This window comes from Charadrius vociferus, unplaced genomic scaffold (genome assembly GCF_000708025.1).
Source record: "Charadrius vociferus isolate BGI_N301 unplaced genomic scaffold, ASM70802v2 scaffold50, whole genome shotgun sequence".
In the NCBI taxonomy this organism is placed as follows: domain Eukaryota; kingdom Metazoa; phylum Chordata; class Aves; order Charadriiformes; family Charadriidae; genus Charadrius; species Charadrius vociferus.
In genome coordinates this window covers 649,009-672,122 of record NW_009646445.1, presented here as the reverse complement: position 1 = coordinate 672,122, position 23,114 = coordinate 649,009, and the positions used below count along the sequence as shown (strand labels likewise).

Here is a 23,114-nt window from a genome sequence, read left to right as displayed (position 1 = left end):
TTCTGTTGGCTCAGAGGACAGGCACAACTGTTTCTGGCAAGGGTGTGAGAATGAGGCAGCAAGCAAGAATTCACATGCCTACTTGACATCTGAGTGCTGGACTGGTTTTTGGCCTTTCAAAGTACTTGCATGGGCAGGAGATCTGGAGAGTGTTACTTTCTTTTTTTATTTTCTGTAGTGATCCAGATTCGCTCGTGGGTAGGTTTAACTCCTGCCTATGGAGTGCATTGGGAACCCCAGGGTAAGGCTTGTGTGCACGGACTTCCAGCAGCAAATGGTCTGTGCTGGAAAGGAGACCTGGGATCTCCATCTCTATTCAGAATTCTCATTATCTGAGTATAGAGCCCACCTGTTCTAGCTGTAGTTGAGGGTGAAGGTCTTGCATTCAGATCACTGATACTGATGGTGTTGAACACTTCAGGGTAAATGGGAATTTGAAGAAGAATTTGGAGGCTCACAGTTTTGAATTTGAATGTAGTACCATCCTGATGAAATCTTAGTTTTGGCCAGGTCTGAAGTAAATCTGTAGTGTGTCCATAGCAGAGCAGGGAATATGAGCTTCACAAGTCCTTGCTTGACATCCTAGCTATGGGATTGTCCTCCATCAGTAGTTTATCTGTGGATGTTTGAACATGCTTCCATCTCCTGTTTGAACCCAAGATTTTTTTTTTTCCCACTTTCTTTTGGGCAATAACTTTCTTTCCTTTAAGTCTCTGTGCCTCTCATTTTTATTTTTTTTTTCCTACTGAAGATGTCAGCTTTTGTCTAACAATTGTAAGCCTGCCAGCCTGCAAATTCCTTTGAAGTAGTCTGCTGTCTCCCTTGGCTCTCTGCACAACAGGTTGAAAACAATATGTTATTGTGCTCTGCATTAATGGGATGGAACAAAAGGACTATTTATTCCATTGCCAGTAATGTTCTTGGTCCTTCTGTGACATCATAAAGGGACTTCTTATCCCTTTGTGACGGCTGTAATTACAATGACTTTGTTGTTACCTCAGTTTTCTCCAAGTAGTTTTCCATGGAAGAACTTGGCAGAAGTCAGAAGTTCTTTTAACTAGTTTCTTATAGTTTCTTGCTATAAAGAGACTAGGTATCCCTGCGTTGTGTATCTAGGAGTCTGTTGGCCTTGGTGAAAGCATTAAAGAATTGGGTTGTACTGCAAATATGAGTACAGTGTTGTCAATAAGAGGTTTCAGTTTTAAGGTAAGAACTCCTCAGCAGACAATTCAAGCTGAAAAATCACAGCTGAAACTTTTAAAAAGCCTCCTCTATATTCTTCTCTAATGCTGTTTGTCAAGTAGGATGCTAGTTTTTCAGTAGCTTATAGTGTCTTTGGCAAAGGAAACCACTGTGATATTCTTTTCAGAAGAGTAGTTGTGGTGGATCAGCCTCGCTCCTTTCCACTTCAACAAACTTTGTGACAGATCACTTCTTTTTGGTGGGCAGTATGGAAGTGATGTTGGATCGTTGACCTTTGAGCCAGGATGTTGAGCTCATCTCTGCTCCCAGTTTGCTGTATCTTCATAATCATAGCACAGCCTGTATTCTGGTATCTTCTTCCCCTACCTCTAAAATGAAGAATGTCTTCCTGCTTCACACAAATGCTGTGAGACTTAACAATTTAATCCTTGTAAAGTATTTTGAAATCCTAGGAAGAATTGCAAAGTAGGGAAGCAGAGTCTTGTTGAATCACCTGATCTGAGACCATAAAAACAACTCTGAAACAAACCTTGGAGTATATCTTTAAATTTATAGAAAGTGTATACCTCAATAGTTGCCTTCTCTGCCATGGGAACATTCTTCAGCCTCGTGGTTTCCTAATAGCAATTCCTGAGTGACTTTCCGCTCTAGTATTGCATCAGAGAAGTTTACTTCTCCAGGGATCTGGCAAAAAGCCAGATGATAATGAACCTGTGTGCTGCCCCCTGACACCACCCCTCCCCCCAGCTGGGTTTTGTTTCTTTTTGTTTTTTAATCTTTTCATCTTTACAAAAATTTCTAGCTATGAGTCAAGCTTGATTCCTAGTTCCTTCCACTTGGTAGTCATCTCTGAGAGTTTTTCTCCCCACTCCTGTTCTGCCTTAGCACAGTATACCTTCAGATGGGCAGCAGTTAAGGGAATGTTCCTGCCAAAATAAAGTTGAAAGTGACCTGCATGCAGCCTATCAAAATGTTCAAGGCCATATCTCTCACAGTAGGGGCTTTATTGAATCTGTTGCATCCCATCCCTTCAGGATGGTCACAGCCTGGCACATTGGAGACAATTCTCCCTTCCCCTACCACTGACTAGATAGGGTTTGGAGAAAAGGCAAACTCTTCTTGGCGGATAAGCAAGCCTTATGATATGAAATGAGGATCGAGTATGTTTGTCTGGATCACCTGGCAGGTCTGAATAACTGTCAGGGGATAACTGAACACCATTCAGGAAGAAGAGCAGACGTTCCAGTCCACCAAGCCATGGAACTCTGCCCCTTGTTCACAGGCTGAGCATATTTTTGTCATAGGTGTTAATTTTCTGCCCTAAAGGCTCTGATGGCTGTACCGATGAATTGGATCCTGCAGAGCAATTCTTTGTCCCCGAGTTACTTATGAGTGGAGATGGCATAGTGTAGGGTATTTCAAACTATGCTGTAGTTTGAAAGACATTAGAATGTTCTCATTACAAACATGAGAAGACATCCCACGAGATCCGCCTTAGGCGGACAGGCATGGGCTGTTGGTGTCTATGAGCTAGCAAAAAAGTAGGTATTTGTGTTTGGCTGGGCAGAAGCAGCTTAAGAGAGAGCAAGCCAATGCAGAAGATTCAGTGTCATATTAGTATTTTGCCACTATGGGAGAGAAATTGAGGAACTTGAGCAGAGATCTAGATGAGCTCTTGGTAGAAAAGTCTTAACTGACAGTTTATTTGGTGGCATGGATCTCCCTTAATCTCCCCTGCTGGAGCTGTTTATGTGTGCATGCATCACTGATGGAGAAGTTATAGTTGGTGATTAGGGTGTTCATCTTTGATAGGACAGGCTGAAGTTCAAAACCTTGCTACCTATCTGCTGGAGAGGAGAGATGGACTGTGCTTTTTTACACTTCAGGGCCACACTACAGTTTTTAGGCAATCAGCTGTTCTGTGCAGGGCTTGGGGTGCATGTTACCCACAGCCTGATTCTCTGAACAAAGGCAGATGCTTTGGCCTAGGCAAGATTGATAGGTAGACTGGAGCGCACTTTCAAAGAATGCACTAAATGTCTGTTTTCCCTCTGTAATCCTGGACATCAGGACAGGGCTAGTCTCCTCTTTGGAGAGAATGAATGCTAGTGTGCCACAGAAGTCAGCAAGGATCCTTACCAACATGGAGAAGGAGGTGTTAATTTTCTTGGCTTGAGCATGGCCTAGCCATGGCATTGATCCATACCTGAGAAATCATTTAGGAGCCCTATTTATTAATTATTACAGTTCTAGGTTACATCTTCCTTGCAAGTTGAAGCACGGAGAGCCCTGTGGCCATATTGCTGACTTTGCCAGGCATGTCAGGCCCAAGCTAGTTCCAGAGTTAGACATCTGCACCGTGCTCCAGATATTTCCCGGTGAACCAGGCTGTAGGGTATTTATCTCCCTATGTGTTTCTTCCTCAAGTCACCTGAATCCTCTTTGACAGGAACCCTGTTTCCCCAAACACTCTGAAGACTGGGCTGGGGGCTCACAATGCACATAGGTGTGCAAGGTCTGAAACAGGCTCAACTGAGGATGTTAACAGCCTCCTAGACATTAGCAGAGGAAGACATTTCAGACCATTCACTGCTCTGTCCTGCACAGGCACACCGAGGCTTTCTTGATATCTGGCTTTCAGTCATACAGATCTTTTCTTGTGCTTTCTTACTGCCAGGAAACTTCTAAACACTTAGTCAAAGTCTCTCTTCTTTTTAAGCTGAGTGTGTTACTCTTACTTGAATCCTTCCGTATTCTTCTTAAGAAGTCTTCTCCTATAATTCATGTCAGCCCTTCAAATGTTTGCAAATTTGTCATCTGTAGTCTTTGCTTTGCCAAGCTATTAACTCTTCTGAATTAATTCTCTTATAAGTCAGTCTTGCCATTTCCCTGATCATTTTGCTGCCGTTCTTTTTGAATACTTCTTAATTTGTCACTGTGAATGCGTCTAAGGCAAAAGCGTTGGCACTTTGCTAAGTTTATAACACATCAGAAGAAGTATGGCCAGCAGATCAAGGGAGGTGATTCTGCCCCTCTGCTCTGGTGAGACCCCACCTGGAGTACTGCATCCAGTGCTGCAGCCCCCAACATAGGAAAGACATGGACCTGCTGGAGCGGGTCCAGAGGAGGGCCACGAAGATGATCAGAGGGCTGGAGCACCTCTCCTATGAGGACAGGCTGAGAGAGTTGGGGTTCTTCAGCTTGGAGAAGAGAAGGCTCCAGGGAGATCTTACAGTAGCCTTCCAGTATCTGAAGGGGGCCTACAGGAAAGCTGGGGAAGGACTTTTTACAAGGGCATGTAGTGATAGGATGAGGGGGAATGGCCTCAAACCAGAAGAGGGTAGATTTAGATTAGATATTAGGAAGAAATTCTTCACTGTGAGGGTGGTAAGGCACTGGAAGAGGTTGCCCAGGGAAGTTGTGGATGCCCCATCCCTGGAGGTGTTCAAGGCCAGGCTGGATGGGGCTTTGAGTGGCCTGGTCTAGTGGGAGGGGTCCCTGCCTGTGGTGGGGTGGGGGTGGGGGGGGTTGCAACTCTATGATCTTCAAGGTCCCTTCCAACCAAAACCATTCTGTGATTAGTGTCATGACTGGTGTGACAAACCCTTGGGCTGGTGGATAACTTGTGCTGGCTTCTGTGTGAACTTGCCAAGAGAAGAGACAGGGATGTTCACTCTGCAGGGACAGAAAATAGTTGCTCAATTTAGCCAGCTAGTTCCCCTCTCTCCATTGGCAAGGCAGGTTCACACTCAGGCTTTGAAACAGGTTCGGTGAGTGTTCACTGTCCCCAACAAGAGTCAACTGTATTTAATGCAGAGCATTACCTTCTCAACAGCAGGGTACACAAGTGTACGGCTCAAGGCAAAAGATACGCAGTGGTAAACTTCCTCCCTGATGGGGCTGCAGGAAGGAAGCTCTGTTCAGGACAACATTTGCTGACAGTGCAACAGGTAGAAAGTGGAACAGTGATGGAGAAAGAGACTTCAAGTAATACCAGTGTATTAAGCTAGGACTGTGCCTGCCCTTTTGTAGGATGAGGCTGTAAGTGGAAAAAATGAAGGTATCCTGTTCTTGCAGCTAAATTTTGTTTACGATTAAATAAAATATTCGGAATACACCCAAAAGTTAACTGCTGAAACGCGTACTGTTTCCTTTCTGCACCACGATTAATATTTTCTTCTGTCCTGCTATTCTTTCAGTAAAATCGCACTGCGTCACAACACTGAAGCGTAAGTAGATTTCCAACTCTCCCTCAGCAGCAGCATCAGTTTTTAATCCACATATAGCATTTTAGAAGCCACTGCAATAAGCTCTTTATGCTTCGTGATTGTGAAGATTTTAGTGTTAGCTCATGCATCAGGCAATGCAGAAGCATATTATAATGTCTGAAAAGCCACAGCAACCTCCAAAATTCCTTGTGAAGAGACAGCTGAAAAATGTATTTAGCCCAACTTGAGAGAAAAAGACACTTTGCAGAGCAGAACCTGGCTGAAATGGAAGAGCTGCTGAGACAAGGCTGGCTGTTGTAGTCCTACAGAGGCTTGGCCTGCCATTCCTCTCAAGGGTGCAATTGAGCATCTTGCCTTGTGGCTCTTCACTTAGCATTTGTGGGTTTGCGCGAGGGAACATGTTTAGCAGTATAAGCTGTAAATTTCAGGCTGTTATTGTCCAGGGAATTCCCAGTCTACTGGAGTGTATTAACATGAAGGGTGGAGGGCTGTCTTCAGCAGAAGTTCTTTTCATTCAAAATGCAGTGCAGCAGAGTCAGTTGCATGCCAAGAGATGCCTTGTCTTTTTCTTCTTGCTGTAATGTGACTGTGCTCCTCAGATGTCTATTCTCCAGTCAGTTCTCCTGTCCTGGTCCAAGTTTGAAGCATCCCAGTCCAAGTCTGAAGTGGAGCCCCTGAGCCCCAGGTCCTCATATAGCCCTGTATCCCTGCTTCATCAGAGCTACAGCAGCCTCTGGCTGCCTTGACGCTGCAGGTTTCTCAGTACTTGTATGCTGTCCTGGAAGAAAACCTGTAGTTCCTCAAGCTTTGATCAGCTCTGCCAGTTGGGTTGCTTGCAAACATGCCAATGCCCACACTCTAGGAACTGTTTTTTCTTATGACTTGCAAGTTACTGCTTATTGCAACCGGAGGCTGAGTGTGTTAGTAAACAGAAACCTGCTTACTGCAGTATTTTCTTTCTTTAATACTATCTGGCATTTTTAAGTGAAAATTAGCATACCTGTCTAACACAGGTGCTTTTGGCTAATTGCATTTGGAGTGACCTGACAGTCTGTCACACCCTGGTCCACAACTTGCAGATTGATAACTTTTGCCAACAGCGAAGAGGACCTGGTATAGGAGGTGATCCTCCGGCCAGGAAGAGTTGTTTTGCATGTGCTGGAGCGAGGACCTACCCAGATAGCTTTTGCCAGGTATGAAGTACCAAAGACAGGCCTGTGTCATCACTTGTCAATACTGTTTAGCTTTTTTTTCAGTTGCTGTTCTGCCCACATGCATTTAAATCCTTTCCTGATTAATCTGCATTCAGAGTATATTAAGAAAGTAGCATTTTGGGCTTGGTTAATGTACAAGCTTTGGACCGCTGGAGAACCGAGTGCAAGAGACACAGGTCACACTGAAATGAGTTTGAGTCTCATCCAATTGCTAAAGAAAACTTAGTAATAGCAGCCATGCTGTATAATTTGATGTCATTCCACATGATAGTGAGTGGTTATTACCAGAGCTTCAGGCCAGAAGGGGTGAACAGCAGAAGTACTGAGACACATTGGTAGAACTGTGTGTGTGCGCCTAGGGCTGTGGGACATATGTGAGTGCCGCTGTGATATGACTGAAGTGCCTTGGCAAAGATCTGCAGGGAGCCCCCTGTCCTGCATGTCTGTAGTTGAGTAATGTGTCCTTCACCCCTGCAAGCATTACTCGGGGAATAAAGTCTGTGATCTGTTTTGGGCTCTCTCCTTCTGCCTCTGTGGGCCCAAGATTCTGGATCCCGGTTTAGAAAAATGTATTGGGGGAAACTGAAACTCTTCTGAAGCTGCTGACCATACAGGGCTGGGATTTTATTCACTGGTTTCCTGAAGTGATGTTCTCTCCCTTCCATTCTAGTTTTGTCTTTCGCACTCTCATGCTTCACATCTGGATCAACACATCTCAGAAAATAATGCTGATGTTCCCCTGCTGTTGTGTTGAGCTTTAACATCGCAGAGGATTTTCCTGGTGTTTGAGATATGATAGATCAGTGTATCTATTAGTACACTCCTCTGCATGTTTTCATGAGGCTGCCTAGGTAAGTTGACTGCAGGGGCCGAGCACTGCTAAACCCAGAACAAAGCCTCTGGGAAAAGACTTTTACACAGTGTATCTGATAAAGGTAGAGGTGTGAAGAAATACTCCTTGCCAGTCTAACTGCTTAGAACACACTAGTTAGCAGCTGGAGCCCTAGGTTTTCTCCACTTGGCTTTGTTGAGCTAAGGGTCTCTTCTGTGGTGACCCAGCTCCCCCATCCTACAGAGAGGAGACATCATCTCTGCAAAGGGGACCTTGGTGATACAGTGTGTGACTTGGCTCTCAAAGAGGAAAGGATTAAATTCAAGACCAGGTGGCAGAGCAGAGAGTTTGTTATTGGACTTGTGTTGGCAGGAGTGCTCCATGATCTGAAAACTAGCAGAGAGTGAGGTGATTTGGTTATTTCTTTTAGTCCCTTAACATGCTGCTTGCTCACTAGCGATGTCGGAATATCTTCTGTAGCTCTCATCCCCCTTTACTGTTCCTTTCTTTCCTTCTAGAAATGAAGCTTTGCCAGTTGATCCACAGGGGAAAAGGAAATAATCCTACTGGTTTATATGCAGATGGTGCTTTGAGAGAAGATATGCTTAATTTAATGGTTTTTTTACTGGTTTATAATCTGCACCCGTCCTTGGTAAAGGTGTCTTGTTCAAAGTAGCATGGGGTCATACATGGACATCAGAGCAACCAGGCAGGTTAGAACAAAGCTGTGTTCTAGCCTGGTATCCTAGCTCAGACAATGATTGTGTGCGGTATCTAGTGAAGAGCAGAAGAGCATGGCAAGGATCTATGACACTGAGTACTTAGAGTTTGCAAGTATTTGCTGAAATCAGATTTGTTTAGCAACTCTCAGTAGATTTATTTTCTATATGTTCATACAGATCATAAGAAAGGATGGGTTAGTGTCTGTTCAGTAGTGGATGGATCTGGTGGAGTGACAAAGGGAATATTGTGTAGTGTGTTGGCTGCTCAGAGATAGTAGTATCTGAGATAGTCACGGGGATGGTCTTGTCTCCAGCCTCTAGGGAGCTGGTTAGTTAAACTCTTCAGCACGGTGATGCAGGAAAGGTTTTGCTGACACACCATGGGAAATAACGGTCAGAAGTAGGGAGGAAAAGAGAAAGTTAGTGACAGAAACTTCAATGTTAAAGTATGGTATTAATTGATGGTAGAAGTTAGTGGTTACATGGATGGGTCTCTCCTGTCTGGAAACTCATCTTTCTGGTAGGAGCTCCTAGGAACTCATGCTCTGAAAAGTCCCAGGATGACATAACCTGCTAGTATCACACCATCTGCTTCTCCATCCTAGACCTACCAGAAGCATATCCATATAATGAAGCTTTTTAGTTTCCTTTCTGGAAAGTTAGGGCACTGTCCGGGTGAGACTTTCACTTCTGCCTCTGTATGAAAGATGGATAAATGAAGTGAATAACACAACAACTGACCCTGAGTATCTCCCAGAATCTAAACTATCTCACCAGACACTTGATCTCTGAATGAAACCAACCAAGAAATCAGGGAAGGCTTGAATGAAAAAGAAAATTTCAAATTCTACTTCATCAGGGACCTGCATTAAAAACTCTTAACTGATTTACTGCAAACTGTAAATAAGAGGAGGTTTCTCTCTGGGTTTGAATTTTGAGTCCTGGGCTATCTGTTGCTTTTGTGAAGCAGCTGCAGTCTGGTTAGCTCTTCTCCCTTCCTCTGTTCACTGCTGAGCTGTTCTCTTTCTCTGTTGAAGATGGAAATGACACAGAATGCTCCAAGTCCCTCTGCGTAGGGTTTACGGCACGATTTTGCAGGCAGTGTGCGATGCAGGCATGAATCACAGCTCCCTTTAAGATACTGCTGTATTCGATTACCCGTCTCTTTCATCTGACTTGGAACAGCCTACAGATTTTTGTTTTTAATCTAAGCAATAGCCAATTTACTCCAGCGATGAGTATTTGCTGACTGTTGCTGCTGTTCTTGTGCTGAGAATTGCAAACCCCTTGGAAAACGAGGCTAGCTCGTGCATATGTGTACAAACCTGGTTTCAAATCTGGCTTGGACTCTCTCTTCCAGCTCAACAAATGACTGACATGTTCACTTTAGCATAGCTTCCTCCCGAGACAAGCCGTGGGCTGTGCCAGAGTGCCGTCAGGCATTCACTGCGTGTTCAGTCGCACACCGGAGGCAGACTCTGCAGCACCCTGGAGACGGGGTGAGATGAGGACAGTAGCAGCCATGATTCAGAGCTGCTTTGCATTTTGGTCTTGCTAGTAGATAAAACTGAAAATTTTTATTTGCAGTGAACCAAGATGCAAATCAGATCCCACTTCAAGTACTAAACCAGTACAGCTTGTTCAGTTCAAATTCAGGTATGGCTGAGGTTGTTGCAGTTCAGTCCACAATATTCATTAAAGGGATTCACAGTGAAAAATACACTATTTAAATACAGACATGTGCATATGGTGGTCGTAACACCTGGTATCAGATGGAGAAATACTTCTGCTCATCTCTTCTTTATCTCTGATGGGGCTTCCTCATGAATCACAGAATCCCAGAATGGTCAGGGTTGGAAGGGACCTCTGGAAATCATCTAGACCAACCCCCCTGCCAGAGCGGGGTCACCTACAGCAGGTTGCGCAGGATGGCATCCATGCGGTTGAGTTGTTTTCACAGCTGTCCTGCAGCCTGGCATTTGGGCAGGGTGGGTTTCGGGGGCTGTGGCTCTGTGCTGGGAACAAGGGCAGTGCAGGCAGATGGGGGACAGGGAGGACTGTGCTTTGACAGTGTTGTGCACATATGAGCTGAACAGTTCTCCGTGCTTTATTCTGACAGGGTAATCAAGGAGAGGTTTGGTTTTCTCTGCTTGTTTGCTTATTTGTTGTTTGGATCCAGCATAAACTTTAACATGGAAGAAAAAGCTATAGCTGAAAGTGGCTTTCAGTTTAACTTTCTTGTTTGAAATACAAAGCCTGATGCAGAGCAGCCTCTGCAGATAGCCCTGACTTTGATAACTGGCAAGAGCATTTCTAATTTAAATCGTCTCCCTTCTCTTCCTATTAGTTACTCCTCTAAGCAAAGCAGCTGGCGTGACCTGGGCATGTTGTGCTTGTATAGTTGCTGTGAGACAATAGCTCAGCCTGAGGGAGGAAGACAACCTACTTACCGTATCCTCTGGGAGTTGTTACCATGGGACTCTGTAGAAACTAGTGTTTCTCTGAAGCTTGCTGAGATCTGGGAGATCAAAGAACTGAACTGAGGGCTACGTGTCCATGGGAGACAGGCTTTGGTCTCCTCAGCAGAGGTGGCTGGTGTCCTATGCAGCCTCCACCCCTGTATCTTTTTCCCTGGTCAGATTTCTGCAGAGGACAGAGATCTGTGGAGCAGAAGGGCAGCAGAAGGCAAGGGCGTATCACGTCCTGAAATACCAGGCATGGTGTTCAGCAGAGGGTTCGGGCTAATGCGCTAGCAGAGGTCGAGAGCTATCTGACCTAGCTCCAGTCCAACGGTCTGATGTATCCTAAAAACAAGAGTTTGCATAATTAAAGTGAAGAGATAAGTGGAGGTTGTACAAGGTCTGAAGTGGGCAGGGGTCCAGCTAGGGTCAGGTGGTTTGCTGCCTCCCTGCAGTAATATATCATTTGTGATACCAAAACTCACACACAGCAAGAAACATTACAGCATTGTCTGGAGGGAAAGGGAACTGCTGTACTGCCAGAGGCAAGCATTTTGGCGGGACACAGTTTAAGGTATCAAGGCTGGCTGTACATTAAGTCAGGCTTGGGACTGCCCTTCTCATATCAAAGCTACTGTGTTTTTCCACAGTAGCAGTGGTCTCTCAGAAAGCATTTCTAGGTGATTTACAGGGCTGCTGCGGTCATCAAAAATACATAAGCAAGCAGTGTGAGGAAAGTAGATGTAGTATGCCAGAACTCTGGTTACCTGACAGCAGAGGGGTTCTTGCTCATACCGTGGCAGCTAGGTGACACCAGACACCAGGGAAGGGGCAGCTTATTCTGGCTCCACCAGAAGCAGCTACGGGACCCAAAAGAGAATTTTAGCTGAATGAACCTGTCATGTCATTGCACAGGGACAAGTGAACAATGCTCACTTTTCTTGTAGTGCTTGATTAAAATAAGAATTCAGTTGCTCTGAGTTACTGGAGATGAATCTTCACTGCACAGTAGCTGTAAGTGAACTGTAAATTATACCAGGCACAGGCAGTTTCCACTCACTGCCTGAAAATACCATTTCTGGAGTAGCACAGCTCTGCAGCTAACCTAATAAATACTGGTGCTGAGCAGGGCTAATTACCTCCAATGCAGCACTACTCTGGCATGGCTGTGCGGCTTCCCATCCAGAATTAGCTTAGCTGGGACTTGTTTGGGTGTTTGCACTGTCCTTCATGGTATGGTGGAAACAGGAAGCAGTGCTTGGTGGAGTGTCGCTTGCATGCACCAGACTGCAGTATTGCTTTGCTCCAAGTGTACCAGGGAAGTGATGGACTCCAGAGCAATGAAGTCACTTAACAGCTCCTCTTGAAAATTTGTCTTGGGTGGGTGAAGTTATGGTCACCTTGGACTTAATTTTGGAGCAGCAAGCCATTGTCCTTTGTGAAAACAGTACTTGACAGTATATGGTGCCTCTGAGCAAAATGTTGACTAGTATGCTCAGAGCTTCTTTTTTTTTTTTTTTTTTTCCTATAAAGCAGTTACCAGTGTCATATAGATGATTACTAAATGGTGCTCCTCTGACCTACAGGAGGAATGGATCTCCTTCTATAAGATGTCATTGCCTAAAACCAGCTTAATAAAAAGTAGATATTGGGAGGTGATGTAAAACGATGGGTGGAAAATATTTGGGGAGTCTTTAACTCAAGATTTTGAAGATCAGGTAAGACAACTAAATTGGTAACACTGTTCCAGTGTGAGCTATTTAAATGAGAAGACAGATAATCACACATCCTGTAGCAACTGGGTTTATGCAAGTTCAGGTCCAGTTATATCTTGATACAGGGAAACTCCTGATGTGGAAAGGATTAGATGAGCATTTTTTTTTTGGAGCCCCGATCCCAGCCAGCTGTTTAAACACAGTGCCCACTTCTGTTAGTCTGTAAGGAGTCTCAAATTGTTTGTCTCGGGATAACTTCAAAATGACTCTTGTCCTTAAGGGAAGCTGCCCTGAGGATGGGAGACAGGGGATATATCCTAGGCAAAGATCATGTGTTTCTTTTCCACTAATGCCTCCAAATGTGGCTTTTCTCTTACTGTAGTACTGGATAAATGAATACACTTCCACCTTGGGGATTGGTGTCTTCCACTCTGGCATCGAGATCTACGGCAGAGGTATGAAGTATTTCCTTTTCACTACCTGCACAATACAGGGACAACTGTATGGCTAGTCTGACATGGAGAAGAACACGTAACTTAAAACTTCTGGCAAGGGATGTTTTCAGGAGTGAAAAACTCAGCCAGTTTTCTGTTGGAGTCCATTGTGGAGTCTAGTGGGAACTTGTGCAGTTCTGTCATGAATCATGTTGCCCTTCTTATTTTCAGCATGTAACAGCAGCTTCTATAGCTTGTGCAGGTGTCTAGCAGGATGGCAGATAGGAGGGACGAAGCAATGTTGGAAAGCTGTTCTGCAGTGAAGAAGGGGAGAAATGGGGGAGGGGGAAGAAAGGTGGATCAGTTGTTGTCTTGAGACTTGCAAAAGTGTGTGTTTGTGCTAATTCCCTGTCAGGGTAAATCCATTTTGCAGTAATTATTTCTGAGTGTCTATGGTCTAGTAATCTTAGAATCTGGATTTCCAGATCCTGGAAGCTCTTCTTTTGAAATAGCAGAGTTGCAAGGAAAAGAAAATGTCTTGCAAGACTTTTGAAATGGTCTGGATGGGGGTTGAAGTCGATTAGAGCACCCATTGCAAAAGGCACAGTCAAGGGATCTGGAAAAAGCTGTAGGGCAGTGAAGGACAAACTAGCATCGCAAACTTTCTGTTTCCCTCTTCAGCATTAAATGGGAATGAATTGGGATATCTCACTCATGGCATTTTTAGCCAGTGCCATGCAGTAGACAAAACCCCTGGGGTGCTGTGTTCCATCTCAAGCACAGAAGCTTTCACAGGCTGTGCAAGATGGCCTGTTATGACATGGAGGGACCTCCTGGCTTGACCTGTGTGCTGAGGCAGTGGAGTGTAATCAGCTTGGCTTTCTGCAAAGAATTCTCACTTGCTGCCTGTAAATCCCTCTGGAAGAAGATTTGATTTCTCCCTACTCTAGAAAAGACTTCTTCCAGCTCAGTACCACCACTGACAGCCTCTCATAGTTTATCTAAATGCCTCCACCACAGAACTTTCCACTGAGAGGAAGCCACCTGGACAGGCAGAGACTTGGATGGTTTTCCTGATGCTGTGGGAAAGCAGTAGGGTTAGCATGGAGGGCATCCTCAGGCTGAGAGGTAACTGGACAGACAGGATGGCTTTCAGAATCTGGCTAGAACGGATTTTGGCAATAGCCCAGCCCCCAGTGCTGATGCTGAGCAGTGCAGACAGCTGCCATGGACTTTTTCCTGACATTGTGTTCATTCAATTACTCACAGTCTGTTTCTTTCCTTGTCAGAGTTTGCCTATGGAGGGCATCCCTACCCTTTCAGTGGGATTTTCGAGATCACACCTGGCAGCGCGGTAGAACTTGGCGAGACCTTTAAATTCAAGTAAGGCCCCTTTTCTACATCTTCTCCTCTGTCTCTGGTAGTCATCAACATAGAGGGAGCAGGGGAGTCCTCTCCTCTGGGTCCCCCTTTCCTTCTCATAAGCACTGTTACTGCATCCTTTACATGATCCTGGTTCAAAGGCCGCCCAGCAGGGATTTTGAAGATGGATAAAAGGGTGTACACCAAACAGGGAACAGTGCTGAACTGTGTTTGGTAGGGTTCAAAGGCATGCTTGCGGGTGAATGCAGTTCTCTTCTCATTTTCTTCGTTTTCTGTGCTCCCAGTTTCACATGGCAGCAAGGATGGGAGTAACTGTGTTACACAGAGCCAGCACACATGGGAAAGAACAAAACCTAGTCTTTGTATGAACACCACCTATTTGTGGATACTGCACAGAGTACCTGAAGTCATCTCCTGTGTTTATTGTTACTCTGTCACAAGGGACAGGCCAGCTGCTAGAGGAGTCTGAGAGGGTTCAGGGTGCTCAGACTGTGGGGCTGCAGGTCAAGGAACTACCCATGGCACGTGGGGCTTGACCTTCCCAGACAGCCAATTTATGTTGGGGGTCACTGGAGACTTTCAGAAGAATGAGTGCTATTGAGTGACTATTGGGAGAAGCAATAGGTTTCTGCATGAAGTTTTCAGTCTGCTCCTTCCTGGCCCACCCTCTCAATGATCAAAAAAACCATCTCCTCTGTCCTACTAGAGATTTCTGTTGTGGGGACGGTGGGCAGAGTGGGAGCAGGCCCTCAGAGCTGAGACTTTCCCGGTGGTGAGCAGGAAGCTCTTGGGGCTGCTACCTGTGCTGTAACCTGCTTTGTAGATAAGCTGGGGACAGTACTGTGCCATTTCATTAGTGAGAGTCTCTGACAGCCCCAGATATGCATGCCCATGTTTTCATCCTGTCCTTGCCAATATCTGACCATTTCCTTTTCCCTGGATCTATGTCACTCTCTTCAGTGTACCTTTCCACATTTCCTGTTGTGTGTTCTCTTTTTAACTAGAGAATCCATTGCCTTGGGCACCACAGACTTCACAGAAGAGGATGTGGATAAGATTATGGAAGAGCTGGGGAAGGAGTACAAAGGAAATGCATACCACCTGATGCACAAGAACTGTAATCACTTCTCTGCTGCTCTGGCTGAGGTGGGCACAATTGTCTCTCTTTTTTTTTTTTTTTTCCTTTGCTGCTTCTGTAGTAATGGTCACAGAAAGGGAACTGGAGTCAGCAGAACCTGCCAGGCCAGAGCTCATAGCTGAATCTCATGTCTCTACCCTTAACGTTTTTGGAAGCCCTTTGATGTCAAAAGGGATGAGATGAGGAGGTAGAGATGCAGCAGGTTTATCACATATTTGGTCTAAACTGAATAGGCACTGAGCAGTAACTGGAAGGACAGACCTGGCTAGAATGCAAATGTACATCATTTTAATAACAAACACAAATAATCCTATATGATCTGCAAAGGAATAAAAATGGCTTATCAGTGTTCTACAAACAAAAATTTGCAGTATTCAGTAGGTGTCCCTTTTCCTTATTTTATGTGCGCCATCCAAAACCCATTAAAAAAAGTATTGATTTTCTCATAGACATATTTCTTTGGTGCTTACTCATTTCAGTGTTCACAAAAATACTGTGAATTATAATAGAGCAGTTATTTCTCTTCAGAAAGAATTGAAGCACAGGGAAGCACAAATTTATCTTGAGTATCTGCTAATTTGGGATATTTGATTTTCAGTTCTCGAAGACTTGATTATTTTGGGGGCAAGCCGCCTTCCCCCTCACCCTGTAGATGACACATTTAAAATGTGTTTCAATTAAGGTGTGAGTATTCAGCACTTGTGTAAATCTGAATTCAGGATCTTGACTCGGTGTCTGGAAAAGGCATGAAAAGCATAAAATGGAAGTGACCTTCCATAAAAACTGTTTCTGTATTTTCCAGGGGTGTTTTATGGCAAACATGAGGTGAGAATCTCACCCTTCACAATAGAGTTCAGCTGCTTTAACAGTTCATTTCTCATTCTGGAGGCCCCATCCTCATTCATTACACAGCTCTCGCCTTTCTTCATCATATGTGGCAAGAGTCCTACGCCAGTAACCTCTTTTGCCACAAGTGTCCATCCATTCCTCAAACAGGCCTATCGGGGGTCTTGAGGTGAGATTCTCAAGAAATAATACTGTATGATTTTGTAAGAAAATCTCTAGTGAATCCATGAACCAGCAATTAATTTACAAGGGACCTGCTCAGGCTCTTAGGATAACCAGTTCTCTATTGGTTTCATCTTTGCTAATTATAGAAAGAGAAAATGACTGAGTTGAGTCCTTTCTGTAAATGTTATCAAATGAAAATAAACAGGAAGGAATTGTATTGGTACAAACAGAATGAAGTTTCAAGCAGTTTGGTGATCAAATCAATGTTAGCTGCGCTACTGGTTTGGAGTCAAATAATCACATTACTACAACATAAAATGGGAACTTTAAAAATTATGAAGGGAACCTAGGAGAAAGCTGTGTGATTATAACAAAAGCTAAAAAAACCTCCCAAACCCTTTACCTGCAGCAGTGAAATAAGGCCATTGTTTATTACGTACTTTGATATGTAAAATTTGTCTCATGTCCAAGCCATAAGCTCAAAGCCATTCTTCCTTGATTCTGCTGCTACATGTCCATGAACCCCTGACTGCCCCTTCTTGTCTAACCTTCCAAACACAAGTCGGATAAGATAGATCTCAATAAAAACCTGTTAGTGTATTTTAAATTTTAAATCAGTACACCTTCAGTGAACATCTTTACAGGAGTGGAATTTAGGGTTAAATTTTCCTGCAAGAGCTTTCTTAGTGGCTTCTGTGTGCTAGTTCACTGCCCTGTAACCTGTTCAGATAACACAACAAAAGCCTAAATGGCTAGTTCTGACACTTCTGCTCCCAGGAGCAGAATTTACTCAGGATTTAGGTCAGTTTAAATAAACCCTTTAGAGACAAGCAGGGTTCCCTGTTACTGTTGCTCTTCATATATGCCTGTGTTTATTGCCCCTCTCTATAGTATTAAAAATGCAAAATCGGAGGAGGTGCACTTCAGGCTCAGGAGCAGAAGGCCCTGGATGGTCCCTAGCATCAAGATACAGAAAATGGGAGCTGAGATTATTAAGGAAATAGATGGTGTTAAGACATTATGCACAAGTCCTAGCCATTCATCGTGCCTCAGTCAGCAACGTTAGAAATACATGTGGCTGCCTTATGACAGATGTCTCCATCCTTTCTGGTAAACACAGCAATTTGTCAATTGCTGTGTTTCGGAGCTGGGTGGGAAGAAGCACAGCTTATCTTGGGATACTTCTAACCTCTTGGAGGAAAGACTGCTTGAAATCTGTTGAGACGCAACCTGCTTGAACTGAAAGCAATGGAAGTTTCTATTCTTGTTTCCCAACATCTGAATGCTTGCTTATCTTTACAGCCTTAGCATTTTAGGTTTTTTCCTTGCTGTAGTTCCCATTAAAAATAAACAAAACAAAAGTCACCTCATGAGGAGGCTCCAGGACCTACTGAGTAGAGCTATAAGGCGCAGCCTTATAGTGCGCAGAACGTGCTGACTTCATGATGAATGGCTCTCAAGACCATGTAGATATGCCACCATAGTGGGTAGAAAACAGAACTGATACTTGTGCCCTAAACCCAATTCTGAGATGAGTCTGTTTAGTGTTTGCATCACCCTTTCCTTCAGACTCTTCATCTGTGAAGCAGCAATAATAATAATAACTAGCATCTATTTTTGCATAGCCATGTTACGTGGCAGTTAAAGACAGGAAACTGGAAAAAGTATTCAAAGAACTAAAATAAAAGATGTAGAAATCTTGTTTGGCAGAACAGAATTGCTCAGTGGAACTAAGATTTAACTCCAGCCACACAAAAAGCAGCCAAGCATTTTAAGTGAGTCTAAATTCTTGGTCTCTCTGTTGCTGTAGCGCAGCTGAAAGGTGATGCTATCAGTACCGCAATGCCCTTTCACCACAGAGAGGGGTCAGGGCAGAGGCTAATTTTTGGCATGAAAGAGGGAATGACCAGCTCTGCTCCCTACAGCCCTTTAGGCCTTTCTGTTCATGGGCATAAGCAGTTGTGTTGAGTTCAGGAGATGGTTGTTCTGTGCCTCCTGAGTAATCCCAGGCAAGTTGCATCCCTGCCCTGTGCCTAAGTATCTCTCCTTATGTGCTGGATTATTTCCTTCCCTCAGAAAAGAATCTGAAATCTTTTGATGAAAGCTCTCTTATCTGCTAGGGTTATTTAGCTGGTTTATGGCTTGTATTGTTCTGTATCAGCATGCAAAACCAGAGCTAGAGCTTTATAGACGTGTGGTGATGTATGAGTTAACGTGTGTTTACACCAATCTGTCTACCAGGCCTTGAGATTTGGCTGTACGGCTGTGTGCTAGGTAGCTGTGTTTGGCCGACTTAGTTTCCTCATCTGGCTGTGGGCTTGCTAATTAGTATCCATACAGATGTCGCCCCAGTGGGAAGATACCATCTGCTCACATGGACTGAGGGCAGATGCAGCCACGTGTCCTGCTGGCTGCGGTGATGATTCTGCAGAGGGAATGGGAAGGAGGTATATGGTTGGCTCTCCCTCCCAGATCAGCTTTCTCAGGATCGCACTGTGAGTCAACATCCACATGTCCAATTGCCAGGACCTGTAAGCCAGGTTCCCCATCCACAGGACTGCTGAAGCTACAGGAGTCGGTCTTTACTTTCACTTTCTGTTTTCTTGTCTATTACCACTGTTTTCTCAGCAAATAGATCATCCATCCAGAAATGTTCTGTCTACATCTGTTTATGAATGATTTTTTCAGTCAAATTCATGTTTAATACAATGATGCCTCAGGTCCCACCATGATACCTCATGACTGTTATCTTTATCGTTATCTGTTATTGTTATAAAATTTGTGGTCTAAGTAGGTGATGCAGACTGACTGCTAATGGTTAGGGGCATGTCCAGACCTATGCTCATGACTGTGCCCTCTGGCCATCCATCTTGAAAAATCCCTGGACTGCAGCAAGTCCAGCACAGGCAGGTGAGCACTAGTCAACACCTGGGCATGCCTTTGACCTGCTATCTACCACTGCAAAAAACCTCACTTTGTAGTGCTGTTGCAGCCTAATGGTGTGCCGCTGGGGCATTGAGCCTCTCCCCATAATGCCGCACATCTCTTCTGCGTTTTCTGATCTTCCTGCCCACATTCACTTGTAAGCTGCAAGGGGCTTTGTTACTCTTTTATGCTGGCAGTTAGCTCTGAATTTTCCTTACACCCTGCTGCAGACTGCCAAGCATATTCATACTTGCTCAAGACTTAGACCTCTCCCTGCTTTGCCAGTTCCCTATGGACTTCTAACGAGCAGCTGCTGGATCAAAGAGGCATGGCTGGGTCTACTCACGATGCAGCGCCTCCGGAAAGAAAACAGAATGCCCTGGTTCCAGCAGCAGTTCAGACTTCATCTTCTCCAATGCCATTTCATGGCAGTTTTCTCAGCGAGCGATTCAGTGAACATGCTGAATGATCAGGAGTCTCTTCCTGTGGATTTTCTGAGAAATTCTTCATTGGGGAACTCTGGATTATTTAAGAAGCGAAGAACTATCAGAGAGCGTAAGTCTCTGCCTAGTAAGTGCCGCACACCAGCTTCATTGCGGTTTTGAAGGAAGTTCTGATTTAAAGCAGGGCAGATTTAGAGAGAAATCAGGTGCACTCCCTGTGCACGTGTGTGGCTTCAATTTCAGGTGGTTGGTACACATACCACTTAATACCTCTTTGCGGTCGCCCTTCACCCTCACAATCTATATCAGTGTGGGAAGGTGAAGGGAGCTTGATCTAAGCAGTGAAAATCTAGTTAGGGTTGCCTCAGCCACTCTGACTACTGCAACATGGTCTCATGGTACCTATATTTATAAACCACTTAAGCAAATTGTTTGTGGGTTAAAATGAAGAGGTTCATCAAACTGGGATTAGCAATTTGCCTACAAGAAGCTTATTCCTTTCATGTTGCTTATGCTGATTGTCCCCAAAATCAAATTGTATCAGGACCATGCTCTCTGAAGAAACTGTCTAGGAGGATGGGCAATCCTTCTGGGGGACTTAAGCCTGCAATTTTTGCAAAGGAAAATCTTTCAGGCCATCAGCAGCACAGCCCAAACTTTCCTTCTTTTTCTGAGCTTCTGTGCCTTTCTGCGTGTTGGTATTTCAGGCGGGTAATGCTGCTGGCACACAGCAGGGTTTTTGGCATTCTGATAAGGTTATGCATGGGTGGGGAATTTGGTTAGCACCACACCACTTACTGTGTGAAGTCCTTCTGTTTGATTATCTGTTGTTAAGTCACCAAGTTGCTAACAATCCCCATGTATACTTACAACAATATGTTCAAATGGCCCTTCAAGAAATTGCAAAATATTTATGTTCTTTTTGAGTTGTCCTGGCTGATGAAAGAGTCTATTTAATCTCTGCCAGATAGAAAAAATATTGGCTTTAGAACATTAGAAAAACCTTTTAAAACAAAAAAAGCTAAAATAATTAGTTCTTTCCATAATGTGATTTGCTGAATTTCCTGATTTTTCAGAACAAGGAGATGTGAGATAGTAAAAAGACAGTAGTTACGAATTGCTGTAAAGCAGACATAAATGAAGAGGAATACATTTGTGCTTTCAGGAAAAAGGCAAGCTCAAAGTAATTCTTGGGCTGTAAGTTCCCCTGCAAGGGACCCGCAGGTTTGAGGTCCCAACTATGCCACTGCTTTGCAGGAGCACTTGTCACTGCAGCAGTGGGCCACGGAGAAGTATGCCATGAGGTGCCAAGAAAGACATGCAGTTACACACGTCACCAAGACTGGGCATAGATAAAGGTAGGTGCATGCAGATACAGGGAATTGTGAAATTGCTGTCAGAGGGCTCTTTTCAATGGAAGAGCATGGCTCATCATTGTCCTGCAAGCCTACAATACGATTGGGACTTGAGGAAGGCAGATACTAGGCAAGGCAAAAGCATACTTGGCACAGCTTGTACCCCCAAATGTGTGTAACGGTGAAAGGCTGACTGCCAGGGGCTCAAATATGAGCATATAAGAATATAAGCCCTGCTGATGTGTAGGCATATGGTGAGTGTACAGTGCCTGAGGACAGCTTCTTTAGAGCAGATAGCAGTAACTAGAGGATCAGAGGGAGGATGAAGGTTTTCTGCTTCCAGGTTCTTCTCCAGTCTGGCGATATGCCTCAGTATTTGAATGTAAGGATCACGCCATGTCACTGCAGCTTAGAGACTGACAAAGCTTTTGCTGCTTAGCCCATTCACAAACAGAAGATGACTCATTTGACTTCCCACCAGCAATTTTCCATGCTTCTGAAGTCTCCTGTCTAAGATAAGCTGTGGAGATGTGTTCTTACCAGAGTGATGACAGTTGCTACAGCATGTCTCAGAAAAGGGCAAACCACCATGGGAAGGGAGAAAAACACCTTTGAATCAGTACCAGAACTGGAATGTAAGTGGAATGACTCAAGGAAGCTGGTCCTTCTCTCTCCATCAGTGTGATTACTGCCAAGCAACTGGAATGATCCCTATTTAAGGAAACTTTTTAGCACCTTGCTATAGGACACGACACATAATTATCAAAGTGTGGCTTCTGAGCACCAGGGAAGATAGCCCTTTTATTCCACAATAACACCAGTGGTGGAATAGCAATAAAGTCAGTGGGTCTTCTGCGCTCTTTTGATGAGATATGAAGTTGATGCTCATCATAACTAGGAAATTAATTGAGAGGCACTGAATTGATCACCTTAAAAATTGTTGATGTTGGAACTTTACCTGAGGACAGCAGTGACAGAAGGTTTTATTCTTTTATCATGTCTTTCCTCCTTCTTGAAACAGGAATGATTTCTTTCTGATTTGCATGTGTAATTTATCTTAAGTACCAGAAAAGGTCAAAACCCTTTGTATTTTGTAGCAGTTTCCCAGCCTGGAGTTATTTATCTGTCTTGCAGCCGTTCCAAAACTATCCTACTGTTTTGTTTTTTTTAAAGGAGAAGGCAGGCAGGAGAAGGGTGAGTCTCTGTTACTAGGACCTGTCTGGATCTCTAAGAGCACAGTCAGAGAATCTGCAGCTGCCCCTGGGACAAACCTGGTTTAGAAACACCTGAGTGATCTGGTATGAATTCCTTTAGAGTCACTGAAAGCACAATTTGGCTGCACAACTGAGGGGTGGTAAAGTACAGTAAAACATCCCTATTTGCTTCCTAAATTATCACTACTTTCTTTTATACGCAGAGAAAGCTATTAAAAAAGACTAGAACGAACTCTGAAGTTAGTGCCCGTGGTTCGCATCCACACGTGATCATTTTTCAGAAGGCCCTTTAATGTCACTTGGATTTGAGGGATTAAAAACCCTTGAGGAAAACAGATTGGTATCTCATTATCCATCTTTCTTTTGTACCCATTGATCCTTTTCACCCCTCTATTCCTTTAAATATTAAAGGGTTGGTTTCCTTATTGCTCAGCATTTCTTGATCCAAAGGATTGGATCCAGGGCACAGTACTCAGTCACCATCTTGGTAAATGGCTAAAATTTGAACTAATTATTAGAGCTGAACTAGGATTTTTGGAGCAAAATAAGTTGTCAAAAGCAGCCTTTTAGAGGGATCTGACAGTTTCATTAAATCTTCTGCTAGAACATTTTGTGAGTTCAAACAGAACACTTAGCTGGTGAGACATACTCATCTGCAAGTAACTGAGAGCTTCCTGGACAGAGAGAAGCTTGCTGAGGTGTGGGACAGCAAGCTAGACTAAAGATTTATTTACCTTTTCTCCTATATTTCAGCAAAAATTCTCCTGAATACCAGCCACAAGATGTTCCTGGAGCAGGAAGTCCCTCAGCCTCTCCTGTGGGAACTGTCCTACTTTA

General features: G+C 44.1%; 2 protein-coding genes across 2 annotated transcripts in view; both read left to right on the top strand.

Annotated features, from left to right (window-relative positions):
• LOC104284176 (synaptojanin-2-binding protein-like) overlaps positions 1-23,114 on the top strand; it is a 152,313-nt gene that overhangs the window by 63,385 nt on the left and 65,814 nt on the right. The window lies entirely within an intron of this gene.
• Positions 1-23,114, top strand: part of LOC104283916 (desumoylating isopeptidase 2-like) — a 57,839-nt gene that overhangs the window by 24,501 nt on the left and 10,224 nt on the right. Inside the window, exons 2-4 of the mRNA XM_009882169.1 lie at positions 12,757-12,829; positions 14,098-14,191; positions 15,196-15,337. Coding sequence (XP_009880471.1) covers positions 12,757-12,829; positions 14,098-14,191; positions 15,196-15,337 — 309 coding nt within the window. The remainder of the gene's footprint in view (positions 1-12,756; positions 12,830-14,097; positions 14,192-15,195; positions 15,338-23,114) is intronic.